Here is a 15371-nt window from a genome sequence, read left to right on the forward strand (position 1 = left end):
GCCAATGACACACCCAGGATAATGTTACCTTTCATAAAGATAACCGATCGCCTTCCAAGCTGGTTCGGACTGTGCGTGGAGGTGGGGAGTGACAATCCCTGATGTTCTCAAACATGCTCCTAGCGCCTAGCCTTGCAACCATCCTGCGATTCCTGCCCCAGGAGCGCCAGGATGATCCGCCAAATTGGACACAGAAAGCAGCAAATGCATTGCCTGTTTCAGCTGAGCAAAGAGCTTGCAAGGGATGTCCTGCAGGCTGACTAGGCCGGGGTGGCACTGTTGTCGAAGGATGATCTGACCACCCTACGATGACGATGGGAGATGGCAGGTCGCTTGAGACCCAAGCTGTGGCTTGAGCCTTGCGGATGCCGGCGAGCACAGCAGCCTTGCACTTGGGATCGTAAATGTGGGCAATGCCTCATGTCTTTGCGTAAGCTAATGTGCGTGATAGATTAGTGGTGAACGGCATTCACCTGGTTACCACACACACAGGGTGGGAGCAACTGGAGGCCTGGATGCCACAAGAAGCGCCGCCGCCGAGGAGGAGAGCAGGTCAGTGGCGAAAGGGCGAAGCATGTCTCTTGCCTGTGAAACGAAACTCCGGGGCTGGGCCAGTGGATGCTTGAGGTAGACCCGTTGTGGGGTGCAAACTGGCGAGGAGGAAGAGGTGTCTGCGCAGCGCTCTAATGGCGCAGGGCAACAGAGCGATTGGGCCAGAATTGGAGAGAGGAACAGTTCGACTGCAGCTGCAAGCGCAATATCGAAGAGAGCGATGAGTGCAGGAGGTGGGAGAGGATTGGCGAGGTGTGGGATCCATTTTCGGCTGAGGCGCGGGTTCGCGGGGCCAGGGCAGCCTCCACGATGCGTCCCTTGACAGCCTGGACATCCGCCGCCAGACGACGGCCGCGACGATCTCGGGAACGAGTTAAACAACGGTTCGATACCCGTCCGCCAGCCTCGCCATCGCTGTGCATTGTGGACATTTCGCTCGACAGCGTCACGGAACCTGCACGCCTGCTATTTCTGCACACTGTGGCCGAAGCTAGGCAGTGCGCGTGAGGAGCACAATGCAGCGACGTGCAGAGACCTGCAGAGCGGTGTCATCCCGCTCTTTTTGCGGTCGTCCTGCAAGGCACAAATTGGTACTGGGGCTGCCAAATCGCCGTTTCTGGTATGTCGGGTAATATTCTGGTGAGATGAGCGTGGCTGGACAAAACCGCCGGCCAACCACATGCACTCTCTGGCGGCACAGGGACCCCATGCTCTCGGTGGCCTTCCGGATGGGGAACTATTAGGGTCCTGCCTGGTCGTTTTGGGTAGACTACCCTCTCCTCACTACTGTCTCCCGATGTGGAACAAGAGAGAAATCACCGACGGCTTCTAGAAAACCACCGCTGCCCTTCCATGACCTTGCCCGGCTAGTCACTTTGCCTTTGCCTGTAATCCCGCTCTCATAATACACACCGCATCCCATCAATATGTTAGCATCTCCACAAACAACAAGTGGAATCTTCAGGAGAGCTTACAGGACGCGGTCACACTGCCAAGCTGCTCCTGCTGGCTTTCTCTCAGGATCAACAGCATTTGCGGCCGTCGCTTTCTCGACTGAGAAGAATCGTATTGAGAGGGGTAAGCAAGCCACAAATTCAGCTTTCGACGCCATATGCTCCTCAACAAAGCCTGCGTAATCAGCCTTATGGGAAACCCCATCGAAGGAAGGGACTGCTGTATCTCGCCCTATTCGTTCCTCACTGCCGTCTCTTTTTTAGCGATGTCCAGAGCAGCAATCCGGAGATGAGAGAACAGTGGCTACACCAGAGCGGCAGCCACAGTGTTGACGAGGCTCTCGAATAATCGGAAGGATGCGGTCAGTGACAATCGGCTGGACATGTTTACGGCGGCTTCGGCTTTCGTGAGAGTTGCAGACCTCCATCCTTCTGAATTGGGCCAGGTCGCGTGAAGAATGCTCCATTGTAGAAGGCCTTGCAGCTGCAGGATTGACCACGCTACCGTCCTTCCTCACTGCTGCAGTGGGAGTGGACAGGATCCAAGAGTTCCTTCTCCTGACTTTGAATATTACGCTCCTTCATCTTGCAATGCTGAAGTGCACACGTGGTGATCTAAGGCGTGCGGCGAGCGAACCCTTGGTTCACTCCAGGCTTACTGTTGACAGATTGTGGATAGCGAAGACTTCGCTCTCTCGGCAACTCCCGCCTCGGGAGCGATGCTAGAGGGATCAGATGACAGATGGCCCTCGATCAGTCTCCCAAGGCCCAACCACGGGCGGCCTGTGGGATTTGCAAGACTGAGACAGCTCGCAGCATGGCCGTATTCCCTTTCTTAGACCCCACCGATTTGCAATGCTTATTACAACGTACCAGAAACAACACAGCGAGTTCCTCATCTTGCTAATTAAGTTCAAATGCTGTTGATATCGACGTTTAGGGTTGCATTGCGCGAAAGAGGGCAATCGGTAGACAAAGCTGCAGAACAACTAGTCGCACAGTGTTGGAGTGCGCTCAGACTCCGTATGGCCCCAGACTAATGTTTCGAAGCGTAGCACGACATTTGTGATGCTGATTGATGGTATCCGGACTCAATGAGGATAGGGCCTTGGGGCGATGTCTCGTGGAATCTCTGAGTTTGCTGCAGGTACCCATTAGTGCCTGTGCTTGCAAAGCACCTTAAATTCTCGTATGTTTTGACAAGGAGACCTGCGGGGAACAAGAGGGGAAGTTTTCGCGGTCAGCAGCACTGCCTCAATGTGTCGTTGAGTCCAAGGATAGAATCCTCGGCCGCGTTCGGCAATACGAGTGAAGACTTTGGGTCGGAAATGAAAACGAATGCCCGACGTGGGAGGAGCATTTCCCTCTTCAGCAGAACGGCCCCGACTTTTGATGAAGATTTGGTGGTATTGCTGATGTTGAGGTAGCACGGTTGGACTATAGTGTGATGAAAAAGAATTGAAGCCGGCGTAGAGCGTGGTTGACTGGAGCTGACAAAAGGGGCTATGTCACACAATACTCGCTAGCGTCTATAGTGACATTCTCCAATTTTCTTATCGCGACATGTTCTTTCATCCACTTCATTTCTTGTGGGAAACTTCCTCCACAATTGCTTTACGTTACTATTCTTAAAAAAAAATTTAAAAAAAGACCCCACCCAGCCCATCGGAAATAATGACAGTGGCTGAAACGAGGGAATTCGACCCAGGTCTCTTTCTTGCGGAAGGTGATCTCCCAAGTGATACCGTCACTCCAGATCTTCTCATACTAAACCAGCCAATCGCGAGCTTTGATGTATTTGCACGGCTCTGGAGACATACGATTTATCAGATATGTGCCGATGGTGGTGCGAACAGATTGTACGACATGTTCGAGGGGGCGCTGGAACTTCGAAGAGGGGACTTCGTAAGAGGAAACCGCACCGCCTCATTGTCAATCACTGATCTTTGGAAGTTGCCAGATGCTATTCATGGAGACCTTGATTCACTGCGAGATGACGTACGAGCTTATTATACATCACGTGGCGTTGATGTATCCCAGGACCTCGACCAATATAGTACAGACTTCGGCAAGGCTATGCAGAAAATCTTCTCACGAGACTCGCCTTCGCCACAGAGGGAGGTAATAGTGCTTGGGACTCTGGCAGGAAGAGTTGATCAAGGTCTAGGGCTGCTCCATGAATTAATCAGAGAAGAGTCGAGGCACCCAGATCTCCAACTGTGGCTCTTCTCTGAGTCAAACGTGTCCTTTATTCTGAAGGCCACACATAACATTATCCAAAACACGCTATCCAATAGGCTGTTCACCAGAAATGTTGGCCTTCTTCCAATCTACGGCCCTGCGGTTATCACCACGACTGGGTTGGAATGGGATGTGAAGGATTGGGAGACCCAGATGGGCCACCAGGTCAGTACCAGCAACCACACTGTGGCCGAAGAGGTCCATGTGCAGACCAACGCACCAATCCTGTTCACAATTGAAAGAGCTGTCCTCGCCACGGGTGCAAAGCCAGCACAGCGGAGATGATTTGTACGCCGAAGAGTGCGTATTGCGCACTGGTTGACGCCTCATTTGAGGCTCTTCTTCTTGGGTACATCAGCATTTGCGGCGCTCGTAATTCTAGATACCCCATTCGTAGCGGATTGAAAAACTGGAAGTTGAGGCGATTTTCCGAAGACCGTGCACTAGAAGGATCTCCGTTCATTTGAGAGAAGGAATGGAAGAAACTCCCTCTGCGCGGGCTTCTGCAAGCCACAAAATCTCTGCATCTCTGCATCTCTCCTTTTACGAAATGGAACCTCTCACACGACGCGGAAAACTTGACGAGACTATTGTAGAAGTTAGCCTTGCGCCGAACCATCAACCAAACTGCTGGGAGCTTGCCGACGTCGTGGTTCTCTGAGATGTCACGTTGTTGGTGAAACAAAATCATTTCCGCTCTAGATTCCATGGGCATGAATGTACATACATAGCCACGTTGTTTCTGATGAAAGAAGGATTCAGGGCCGACGAGCGCGGGGGAGACCGAGGAGGGGTGCCAGAAGCGTGCACCAAGGTATCCTTTCACGATGACACCATTGCATTCCTTGGAGTAGGCGTTCCACCTCACCATGACAGCTGCAACCCAGGCCCATCGCATCCAGTGTGCAGAGTACTGCTTCAGTCGTTGGTGATTTTCCTTTGCGGCGCTTGGAGATACTCATTTTCACGATCGCACGGGCGAGAGAAGGAACGATGATGGGGATGCACTAAGGCAGAGTGTTTGAAGATGTTGTTTCGGCACACCTGGCAGCCTTTTTCCACGGTGGGACACCCGGAGGCTTGCATCTGCCGAATATCGTGTACTACGAGACCTCATTCGCAGGCGTCATGACGTTCTCGCAACACGCTCTCCGCACGACAAAGCCGATGCGGGAGCTGCTAATGAGGTCACGAAGGCGGAGTGATTCGTCAGCACCGTATGATTAGTTTCAGTCCAAAAAAGCTGGATAGATACAGGATCGATACAGGATCGATACAAGATCGATAGCACAGATATATTGACAGCCCCGTGATTGGCCAATTGGTGGCATTCGCTCCTGTTTTCGTTCATGGGTGGGTCCGTGTTCCTGTTCCCTGTGGCTAGCTGATTGTCAACGCTATCGCACAGCTCCATCTCCATCGGCGGGTCACCCAACAAAATCAGACGTCGCTGTCTTGTCACGCTCGCTATCTCCAAGGGCTCCAAGAGTCTGTCCCTTCGCTGACACGTCCACTCGCTCGTTCGAAGAGACAAGCAACAGCCTGAACGCCTTTTTACCCATCGGGTTGTTAGCTTTGTGCCTAGGTCAGCTAGCGCTTCAAAGCTCCCTCCAGCTCAACATCGTCCTGCGCAATACTCGACTGCTCAACGGCGGCTCTCCAACCTCTGATTCTTGCAAACTGCCCCCAGCTACTCCTTCCTTTAGAACATGTTATAAACAAACTCGTTGTGCTGCCCGTATATTGCGTTGCTGGAAAAGTCGGACCGTCCGTTGCCTGTCCACCGTGGTGAGGAGACCCGGACAAAGCGAGTAGAGGACACACAGTGCACTGGGATGGCACCGCTGCGGAAAGCTGCGTCACACTCTCTGATTCGGGGTTTGGGATCAGAAGAACTGGGGGATGCCCAACAATTCGGACGGTCCGCATCGAGCCTCAACGCAGAGCGGGTTTCTGCTTCTCTCCGCGACCCCGAGCCTCGGTCCTTGGATAAGTCGGCAAGCTCGCCGAACTTGCTGCAGAAGAAGACCTCGAAGAGTCCCCAAGCTGAGACTTCCGACCCCGCAGGTTCCTCAACACTGCTTCCACCGCCTCAAGCTCGCCGCCCATCCTCCTACGTCCCCCCTGTATCCTCTCCATTGAACCCTGGCACATCTCCAGACCCTAGAAATAGTGGCAGAGCTGATAGTGATGGGCAAAGCAGACCGGGCGATGACTCTAAACCCTCCTCGGGCCTGCAAACCTGCAACGGCGATTCACCCAGTCGACGGCCACCTCCTCGACCCCCCTTGCGACGACCGAAGCAAAGAGGCACCCCTGAGATGCCTGAGGTTGAGTCTCGTCGTGTGAGCACTCCCCTGACTGTCCAGGAACTTGGCTCCGACTACACGCGCTATTTCAACCCCTTCACAGATAGTGCAAGAAGCTCTTTTGTAGACATATCCACAAATCCGCTTCCACGCTACCCCTCCAACTCGCGCGCGAACACCTTGCCTAACCCTGCGAATCCTTTCAGCACACCAAATGCGTCAACAACTAAACTGAACGCAGACCCCGACCCCGAGAAGCATGGATATTTGGTTGATGACCGTTTAGGGGCGCCATACGATGAGAAAGGAAGCTGGAGCTGGCCTCTAATCACGGACAAGGAAGAGGACGATGATGAAATGCATATGCCCAGGGATGATGATGACATCATGTACAAGCCGCATTGGAGAGACCATTTCTCGAGGGCCAACATTGTGTCGACTGTTGGCCTGTTCATGATGATCTTGGGCCTCCTATTTGTCTTCATTGTCCTTCCTGTGATAAGTTACGCCGGATATATAAATTTCAGCTCCGGATATTCTACGCCGCTTTCGCAGATGACTAGGCTTTATCCGCACGCAGAGACATGGGCCACCGTGAACAATGAAACGTACCCTCTTCTGAAGAATATCAGGACCGGTCTGATCGACCCTGACACTCCCCAGAGTGCAAAGACGATAACAGGTCTTCATGGCGACGAGTATGTCCTCGTTTTTAGTGACGAGTTTAACAACAACAATCGCACTTTTTATGAAGGCGATGACCCGTTCTGGTTTGCCCCTGACATTTGGTACGGCGCTACACAAGACCTGGACTGGTATGACCCGGACGCGGTTACCACGTGGGATGGTACGCTCGAGCTTCGGCTGGACAAGTTCCTCAATCATGGGTTGAACTTCCGCTCAGGGATGTTGAATAGCTGGAATCATCTATGCTTTAAGGGCGGAATTTTCGAGGTATCTGTCTCTCTCCCTGGGCCAGCCGCAGCTATGGGACTGTGGCCAGGAGCTTGGACAATGGGCAATCTTGGTCGACCAGGGTATCTCTCAACAACGGAAGGACTGTGGCCGTACACCTACAACACCTGCGATGCCGGTATTACACCCAATCAATCGTCCTACGACGGCCTGAGCCGGCTTCCCGGTCAACGGCTACCTTCCTGCACTTGTCCGGGTGAAGACCATCCTACGCCGGGGACAGGAAGAGGAGCGCCGGAAATTGATATCTTCGAAGCTGGTGCTAGCTACGGAGGCTTGCCGATTGCAACTCAGAGTTACCAGGTAGCACCTTTTGATTTGTGGTACTATCCTGACTACGAATTCACTGCATTCCCCGATTACAGTATCAGCTATACCAATGGATACACGGGAGGGCCATTTCAGCAAGCCATCTCTGCAACCACGAACCTCAACAAGAATTGGTATGATGGAAAACAATACCAGAAATACTCATTCGAATATGTGCCAGGCCAAGGTGAAGATGCCTACATTGGATGGAAAGTTGGAAACCAGATGACTTTTTACATTGATGGACGAGCCATCGGACCTAATGGCAACATCGGCTCTCGTCAGATATCTCAGGAACCAATGTCCTTGGTCCTCAACCTAGGCATCAGCAACTCTTGGACGTTCATCGATTGGGAAAAACTCAAGTTCCCGACAGTAATGCGTGTGGACTATGTGAGGTGGTATCAGAAGGCTGGAAGGGAGTCTGTTACTTGTGACCCCCCCGGGTATGAGACCACCACATATATAAAGGACCACCTCAACGCCTATACAAATCCGAACTTCACAGTAGGTCGTCCCTAGCTCTAGCCCCAAACGCTTCGAGGCTAATTGTGAGAAGCACTGGTCTCAGACAGGTCACGACTGGCCAAAGCACAAACTCAACACTAACTGTTGAGTCTCTTCACACCAACTCAAGCCAGATCCTCAGCTCCAGAAATATGTGCCGCACCACTCATAGTGCTACTCTCTTCGATGTCTTCGGGCGAGACTCCGATCAAAAATCTCACAAGTGGTGTCGATCATGAGGTCTAACATCTCGGCTGCAATCCACAGCAAATAAGATCATTCTATACAACGTTTAACCCTTTTTGCGAGGGCGAAGCCGCGCGCCACTACCTCAATTTCCGTTCTACCCTTGCAGTTCAGACCGACATCCAGAGTAGTTGCAGACACGGCAGGAAAACGAGGGCCGTCATTAACACGCGCGGTGCGGCTGAAGGAATTTAATGCATATGGAACGAATGTTCCGGATCTGGAGTGCTTAATCTCGATCTCGACACGAATACCTCTACCTCGCCTAATCTTGTTCCCTACCCCGAAACGAGATCTCAACATTCAGCTCCCATCATCTACGAACCGTATCAGCATCTCATTTACTCGTCCATCCCAGCATCCTCGGTCATCACATCTCGCTTTTTCCCAACACATGCAACAATTTTAGTACCTGTACCCTATTTTTAATCCTGCAGACATGGCCAACAGTTACCGGCTTTCAGCACACATTGCATTTATTAGGCCATTCTCACCTTCCCTTTCTGACGTAACCATGAATGGGCGGCTCCAAAAATTTATATTTCTTCACGGTCCTTACACGCATATACATTTGGCAGCTTTACGACTTGCATCTGGTACCGGTAGACCTTCAGGGTGATGGGTGGGGGGTATTGATTTTAACATTGACGTTCAAGCGTGCAGACAGAAACTAGGTATTCATGCAAACAGGGTGGTAGATTTGGGGGCTTTCTTTTCCTTGACATTGGGATCAGGATCAGGGCCGGAATCTGGATGCGGGTACCTTTACTAGCTTGTCGAGGAGGGACATTGGAGTGTGCATGGATTGGAAATATACAGGTAGTACGCAACGTAATAATAATACAAGAAGGGTGTTTACTAAACACCCTCAATTTTCAGCTTATATTCTAGCCCCTCTCCTACGTTTCCGGTTTCTTTACTAGCCTGAGGGTGGTGTGATGTTGCTGTAGAGGTGAATGGAGGGGAGAGCATCTTGGATTGCAACTGTTTCATTGAGGCCTTGAAACCCGTGATATCGAGCTCGGCGATATATTGATTATTAGGCTTGGTAAATATCGAAGCGTGAGTGCATTACGGTCGTTTTGACGGAGACTGGGTGGGTAAGTGGTGTGTTGGTAGCTTATTTCCAATAACTAAGTTCGTTTTCTCTCCTGGGGCACCCCCGGCTTCAGGTGAACTCAACATTGATGGTCGAGGACTCGAGCATCCATACGGCAAGTCGTATATAATATCTGCTTGCTAAGAATAGGATTGTGCTACTCAGGCACGGTCTTGCAGTGTAACACCTTCCCCTTCCTCATGTAATATTGCAACCATCGGGCTAGTCATTGAGTTTTGACGCCGTGGAACACCACCACACTCCTTGTGAACCAAACCCAGGCTTTTAAAGTTTCTCTCACTATCAAGTAGTGGGTTCTGACTAGCTCGTAGAGTAAGTGGTAGTGGGGAAGCGAGAAGCCGGAAGGGGCAATGCATATGCTATGGTGTGCGTGCATGAGCTGACGACTAGCCCATCCTCCCTTTCCACTGCGCCCCAGACGCATATATCTACACATTTAGAGGTTGACATGCCCGAGCTGTGGAAGGTGGTATCCAAACCTAAAATTGCCTTTCCCAGATGTCACTCCACCAACCACTGAGCTTTTCTGAAGTCTAGGTAACTCGACCTGCCTAGCCACTAGGACGTCTAGCCTTGTGTTAGAAGGCACGGCTGTGTATATCCAGCGGAAGGGTTTATAATATGAAGTGGTTGGTATTGGGCAGACATGCATCGCATACTGCAAGAAGAGAAGGACTTGAGGGTGTGTGGCGGTGCGTTTCTAGTCTGAAGTGCGAGGGATGGTGGTAGGGTTCGAGTAGGAAACGGACCGAGAGACGGAGAAAAAAATATAGTAGGCTTTGAAATGATGCCCACAGCGTTAGGTTCCATGGTTTTTTTTTTTTTTTTTTTAGAAATCTGCCAATTTCTTAGGACTCAGTATAGGTAGGCGTTTCATAGTTGTTATAATATGACTATACATTGTTTGGCAATATGATGGAGCCTGCTTACCAAGGTAACGTTCTGCATCTTAACAGTGTAGCCAATGCGTGCTAGATTACTCTCCCTATTTACTCTGGGGACTATATTCATCGCCTTCACTATCACTCTCTTCTTTTCTCACACTCACTTTATATTTTACATTTACATTCATTTTTACATCACATTCACATTCCTACATTGCCTAGAGAGCAGAATACACAGGGATTAAAGAACTAAGAGAATATTAAGTATTCAAAAGCTCCTGCCTGGACCAATATTCTTACTTTTATATATAATCTAAACACTCTCACTGTCTGTGTTAACACACCGCTCGATCAAGATGCTAATCCCACCCCTTCAAACTAAAAAATCGGGTGTCTTACAGGACTACGAGTATGTCTCTGTTATCTTCCTTCTTGAGTTCTGTGGGCTATCCATACATTCGAGCTGCTTCGAGGAGGAGAGTTTGACGGCATCACACTTTCTCCGTCTTCTCACACCTGCGAGGGAAAGCAAGGGGATAGTAGAGTGCTCATTTATGATATTCTTCTACTGTATGGGGAAGTGGGAAGCAAAATAATATCACCGCGGTAGACTATGACAACGCCATGTATCTAAGAATATCGTTAGAACCTATGCATCCATTGCGAATGACCAGAAATCTATCCACTTCCCAAATGCCTACTTTTCCATTCCCAAAGCGATATGATCCGTATAATAAATTTTTTCCCCATACCCCCTCAGTCATCCTCACTCCGATAACCCTCTCCCCTTCCCCCCTCCATCTCCGTTAACCGTAATGCCTCCTCCACACTATTCACAAAACAACGTCTCCCACCACACATATCTACAATCCCACTGGCCACAAACAGTCTCCAGACCTGACTCCTCTCACTCGGCACTCTACAAAAGAACACCATAACGCCTCTGTCCCGATAACCCTCAATAATCTCATACAACACCTGCGCACCCGCTCCATCTAGACTCGTAACGCCATGGACGTCGAAAATGATGTTTTTGTTGTGTTCTTCACGTCTGACACGTGGTAACGCAGGATGCACTGCGCCGGTGCCATGGTCTTCCAGACGCTTCAGTCTGTTCTTCAAATCCCCCGTATTTGCAAACGTCAACGGTTCCGGGATTTTGATGATCAGGCAACCCTCAATGAACTCCAGATTCCCGGGATCCAGTTCCGCGTTCGCAAATTTATCCGTCGTGCCTGGTACTCTTCCCAGAATCTGGATCCTGGGTCTAGTGGAATGGCGGATGAGACGGAGGATGGAGAGCCCAATTCCGACGGCAATGCCGCGCTTTAAGTCCCAGAAGATGGTTGCGAGAAATATGCCGAACATGAGGATCATTTCAGACCATCCTCGGATCCGCCAGAAGAATTTCATGTCGTGAGGAGCTTCTTCGACGAGGGAGTAGGCAACGACAGAGACCATGGCGCAGAGGACGCCTTTGGGGAGGAAGTAGAAGTAGGGCAGGAGGAAGCAGATACAGATTATGGTTATGAGGGAGAGGAAGATGGAGCTCATAGGTGTTGTGCCGCCTGTTGAGGCGTTGACTTTACTCCGACCATAGCCGCCAAAGGCGGGGAGAGACATGAAGAGACCACCGACAACGTTCGCAGTGCCGAGGGCAATGAGCTCCCGGTTGGCGCTTAGTGACATATTTTGGATACCGTCTTTCTTGCCTTCACCGTTGCCAAGGCTTTTTGCAGCGACTGAGGATTCGAAGAATCCAAGCAGGGCAATGATGAGTGCTGTGTTTACAGCATCTGACACATATTTGAGATGCGATGTTTCGAACGGGAAGTGAACTGCAAAAGTTTTGCCTCCGGACTTGACATCACCAAGTACGGCGAGTCCCTTATCTTCCCAGCCACATCTCCAGGCTAAAATGGCGGAGAAGACGACGACAAGGAACCTATCGGGCACGTATGCGACGTTAGGATATCGTGACTGTAGCCTCTTTTTTAGTTCTCTGGTATGAAATTAGCATTTGAAATGGAGTGCTGTACAAATCGAAGACTTTACCTGAAGAACATGATAATCGCAAAGGCACCAAACGAGACGGCCGAGGTAAGGCCATGGGCTTTACCTGCATTGCGGAAGAGGAAAATGATTTTGTCCAAGCAGCTTCCGTGGGACACTTCCACGGCGGCCAGCCTAGCCAATCCCATTTCAGGGATCAGTTGATCCACGAAGATGACAACACCGATAGCGCTGATGAAGCCACGCAGAAACGGTCGACTGAGGACGTTGTCGAGGAAGCCAAGTCTGAAGAGGCCAGCGGTGAAGATAAAGGCACCTGCCATGCACGTCACAATGCCTGCAATCTCAGCATTGCGGACGCCGTCCTCATCGTCGGTTGTTCCTTTCCGAATGTTCTCTCGCACCACTTCGCCTGTAAGAAGAGAGCCAGCGGCTTCGGGGCCGACAACCATCTGGGGGCAGGTACCGAGCACGGCGTAGATCAACGGGTTGATGGCGAAGCTGTAGAGCCCGTTGACAGGAGGAAGGTGGCCAAGGTTCGAGGCGTAGGAGAGTGTCATGGGGATGTAGAAAGAGGCTACCGTGAGCGCGGCAACGAAGTCGCCCCGAAGATATCGCCATTTGTACTGCCGTGCCCAGTTGAATATAGGAATATAGTAAGCGAGATACCTTTGATTTGTTAGGGATGGAGAGAGAGTAGCCAAGGGGGATGGATGTACACCACATACATAGATTTCTGGTTCTTGATGCCATTCCTCTCAGCAAGCCATCGCGTAGTGCTCATCTTGTGCCCATTGGCGGACCCCAGAACACCGTCTGCGAACGTGCCACCCAGCAGGGCATGTGTGGGATCCGCGCTCTCCCCGGGGCCTTGGGCCAGGCCGCCCGCATATCGTCCACCGAAGCCATCTCTCGACATGTCAGAGCTGATGCTTCCATAATCCCTTTGATGCCAGGGCCTGGGGGACAGCGAGCCATGATTGCAGTTCTCGCTCCCACAGCCAGAGCTTTGGTCCCAGTCCCTGTTACTCCGCAACCGTGAGCGCGGGACATGCTCCAAGTCAACTTCGATGACGGCGCCGCCTTGGTCGGGGGGAACACTCTCGCCATTGGAGTGCACCGAGGCACCGTCGGGCACGGGGGGGATGCCAGCGGTCGAAAACTCGACGGTGTTCTGGGGGGAGCTGCTCGAGGCGGCGGGGTCCTGGGCGGGGAACGACATGGTGAGCTTGGTGTCGTCGGGGGAGGTGGAGGGGTCTGAGGGGACATGGACCTCCCTCAAGTGGCTAGGGTTAAGGGGGACATGGGAATTTTGGCGGGCGCTCGCCGTGGACGACTTGCGACGAGGATGCATCAACGGCGTCCGGCAATGACGTCGATTCCGTCCTGTATCTCTTTGCGGCTCTGATGTCGTCGTTTGGGGGCTGTGGCTCAACGCCTCGCTTGTTAGCCGTATTTTGGCCGGAAGGTTTTGCTTTTCTGTGACTCGAGACGGGAGCTCAGTTTGCGGTCTGCTGGACACATGCTGGGGAGGAGAGAACAGAAGGAGAATCAGACAGAACGGAGGGGTGGCATGCCTGTTGCGGTGAGGACAGGTGACGGATATGGGTCCGAGGAAGTCATTCACTCGCTGCACGTGCCGGGATGAACGGCCTGAGCAGTCCGCCCTCCTCCTCCCTCTCTCCCAGGCTCAGAATCTGGCGTGGAGGACAGGGCCAGCCGCTCACCGCCTGCACCTTGCCTGGCAGAAAAATCAATGCTCAGAGTCAGAGCGACAGTTAAATTGCTGCGCACCTCCATGCCCACACACTGCTCTGCGCCCTTTCTCTTGCTCGTCCAGTCTCACCAAAGACAAGTGCCTGCACACCGCATTGCCCCATTCTCCAATTGATAGCCCTAAGCCCCAGCATTCCTCCCCAATGGCCTTCCCCGCCCTCCATGCCCGCGCCGAGGCCAAGCCCCTCGAACACCGCTCCTGCCTTACTCCTACTACCGCTCAACACCTCCTCCATGCGGGGTACCCCGTGCTGGTTGAGCGCAGCTCCACCGACCCCCACTATACTCGTATCTTCCAGGACGAGGAGTTCGAGCAAGTCGGCTGCACCCTCGTCGACGAAGGCGCATGGGAGACTGCCCCCACCGATCGCATAATCATTGGCTTGAAGGAGCTCCCTGAAGCCGACACTCCCCTCAGGCACACCTTCGTCCACTTTGCCCACTGCTACAAGCTGCAGGCTGGTTGGGAACAGGTCCTGGCAAGATTCCCCCGCGGCGGTGGCACCCTCTATGATCTGGAATTTCTCCAGGATTCGGCGGGTCGGAGAGTGGCGGCTTTTGGATACCACGCTGGGTTTGCAGGAGCTGCCCTCGCTATCAAGGTAGGTCGTCTACGAACTTATCCCCACCCCCACTGACACTTCCCCAGACTTGGGCATGGCAGCTCACGCATCCCACCGGAGAGCCCCTTCCAGGTCTGGAGACATTCACTGGCGGCAAGGGCTACTACAACAACGAGAGCGAGCTGATCGCACAACTCAAGGAGGATGTCGTTGCCGGTGAGAAAGTCGCTGGGCGTAGGCCCACCAGCCTTGTCCTTGGCGCTCTGGGGCGATGCGGTAGCGGGGCTGTGGACCTCCTCGAGAAAATCGGCTGTTCCGAAATCAAGAAGTGGGATCTCCCTGAAACCTCGCAGCGAGATGGCCCATACCCGGAGATCGTCCAATCCGACATCTTCGTCAACTGCATCTACCTCTCCAAGCCCATTCCCCCATTCGTCAACTTGGAGAGCCTCAAGTCGCCCGACAGGAGGCTGAGCGTGGTATGCGACGTCAGCTGCGATACGACCAATCCCCACAATCCCATTCCCATCTACACGATAAACACTACCTTCGACAAGCCCACTGTTGAGGTTCCCGTTGAAGGTGACGGTCCAAGACTCTCTGTTATCTCAATCGACCATCTGCCTTCAGCTCTCCCGCGAGAATCTTCCGAGGCTTTCAGCTCTGCTTTGCTACCAAGCCTGATGGCCTTGAAAGACAGGTCCAGCACGCCTGTGTGGCAAGGCGCAGAGCAGTTGTTCCAGGAGAAGGTTGCAACGCTGCCAGAGGGGATGGGCACGAGAGAGGTTTGAGCAGAATCAGAAGAACACATGTATGATACTAAGAAACTCTTTCTTTCATGTTCAAAAAAAAAAAAAAGGCGCAATATTAGAACCGGTATGAGCCAATGAGCCAATGAGCCAATGAGCCAATGAAGCAATTCC

At 52.2% G+C, this 15371-nt stretch overlaps 6 protein-coding genes across 6 annotated transcripts; 3 read left to right on the forward strand and 3 right to left on the reverse strand.

The window, feature by feature from the left end:
• The first annotated feature begins 3096 nt into the window (after positions 1-3096).
• On the forward strand, positions 3097-4528 carry BDR25DRAFT_331100 (thiamine pyrophosphokinase-like protein 1). The gene is made up of 2 exons (XM_033692600.1): positions 3097-3410; positions 3459-4528. The coding sequence occupies exons 1-2, from the start codon at positions 3180-3182 to the stop codon at positions 4029-4031; spliced, it is 804 nt and encodes a 267-aa protein (XP_033553001.1). The 5' UTR covers positions 3097-3179; the 3' UTR covers positions 4032-4528.
• BDR25DRAFT_349281 (uncharacterized protein) lies at positions 4073-4832 on the reverse strand (the record flags this gene model as incomplete). Its single annotated transcript, XM_033694529.1, has 3 exons — positions 4073-4189; positions 4261-4703; positions 4739-4832. 3 exons carry the CDS (start codon positions 4830-4832, stop codon positions 4073-4075), a joined length of 654 nt encoding a protein of 217 aa, XP_033553002.1.
• Positions 4833-6067: 1235 nt separating this feature from the next.
• On the forward strand, positions 6068-7955 carry BDR25DRAFT_210328 (beta-glucan synthesis-associated; the record flags this gene model as incomplete). The annotated part of the gene is made up of 2 exons (XM_033684642.1): positions 6068-7846; positions 7899-7955. 2 exons carry the CDS (start codon positions 6068-6070, stop codon positions 7953-7955), a joined length of 1836 nt encoding a protein of 611 aa, XP_033553003.1.
• A 1208-nt stretch (positions 7956-9163) lies between these two features.
• BDR25DRAFT_349283 (uncharacterized protein) lies at positions 9164-10022 on the reverse strand (the record flags this gene model as incomplete). Its single annotated transcript, XM_033694530.1, has 6 exons — positions 9164-9327; positions 9361-9454; positions 9493-9619; positions 9661-9701; positions 9760-9887; positions 9962-10022. 6 exons carry the CDS (start codon positions 10020-10022, stop codon positions 9164-9166), a joined length of 615 nt encoding a protein of 204 aa, XP_033553004.1.
• A 756-nt stretch (positions 10023-10778) lies between these two features.
• On the reverse strand, positions 10779-13752 carry BDR25DRAFT_277146 (high affinity sulfate transporter 1). The gene is made up of 3 exons (XM_033687595.1): positions 12838-13752; positions 12152-12778; positions 10779-12098 (listed from the first exon to the last, which is right to left on the reverse strand). The coding sequence occupies exons 1-3, from the start codon at positions 13461-13463 to the stop codon at positions 10853-10855; spliced, it is 2499 nt and encodes an 832-aa protein (XP_033553005.1). The 5' UTR covers positions 13464-13752; the 3' UTR covers positions 10779-10852.
• A 148-nt stretch (positions 13753-13900) lies between these two features.
• Positions 13901-15364, forward strand: BDR25DRAFT_277149 (uncharacterized protein). Its single transcript, XM_033687596.1, has 2 exons — positions 13901-14487; positions 14535-15364. Exons 1-2 carry the CDS (start codon positions 14029-14031, stop codon positions 15237-15239), a joined length of 1164 nt encoding a protein of 387 aa, XP_033553006.1. The 5' UTR covers positions 13901-14028; the 3' UTR covers positions 15240-15364.
• Positions 15365-15371: the final 7 nt, after the last annotated feature.

Source organism: Lindgomyces ingoldianus (genome assembly GCF_010093535.1).
Source record: "Lindgomyces ingoldianus strain ATCC 200398 unplaced genomic scaffold BDR25scaffold_3, whole genome shotgun sequence".
Classification (NCBI taxonomy): domain Eukaryota; kingdom Fungi; phylum Ascomycota; class Dothideomycetes; order Pleosporales; family Lindgomycetaceae; genus Lindgomyces; species Lindgomyces ingoldianus.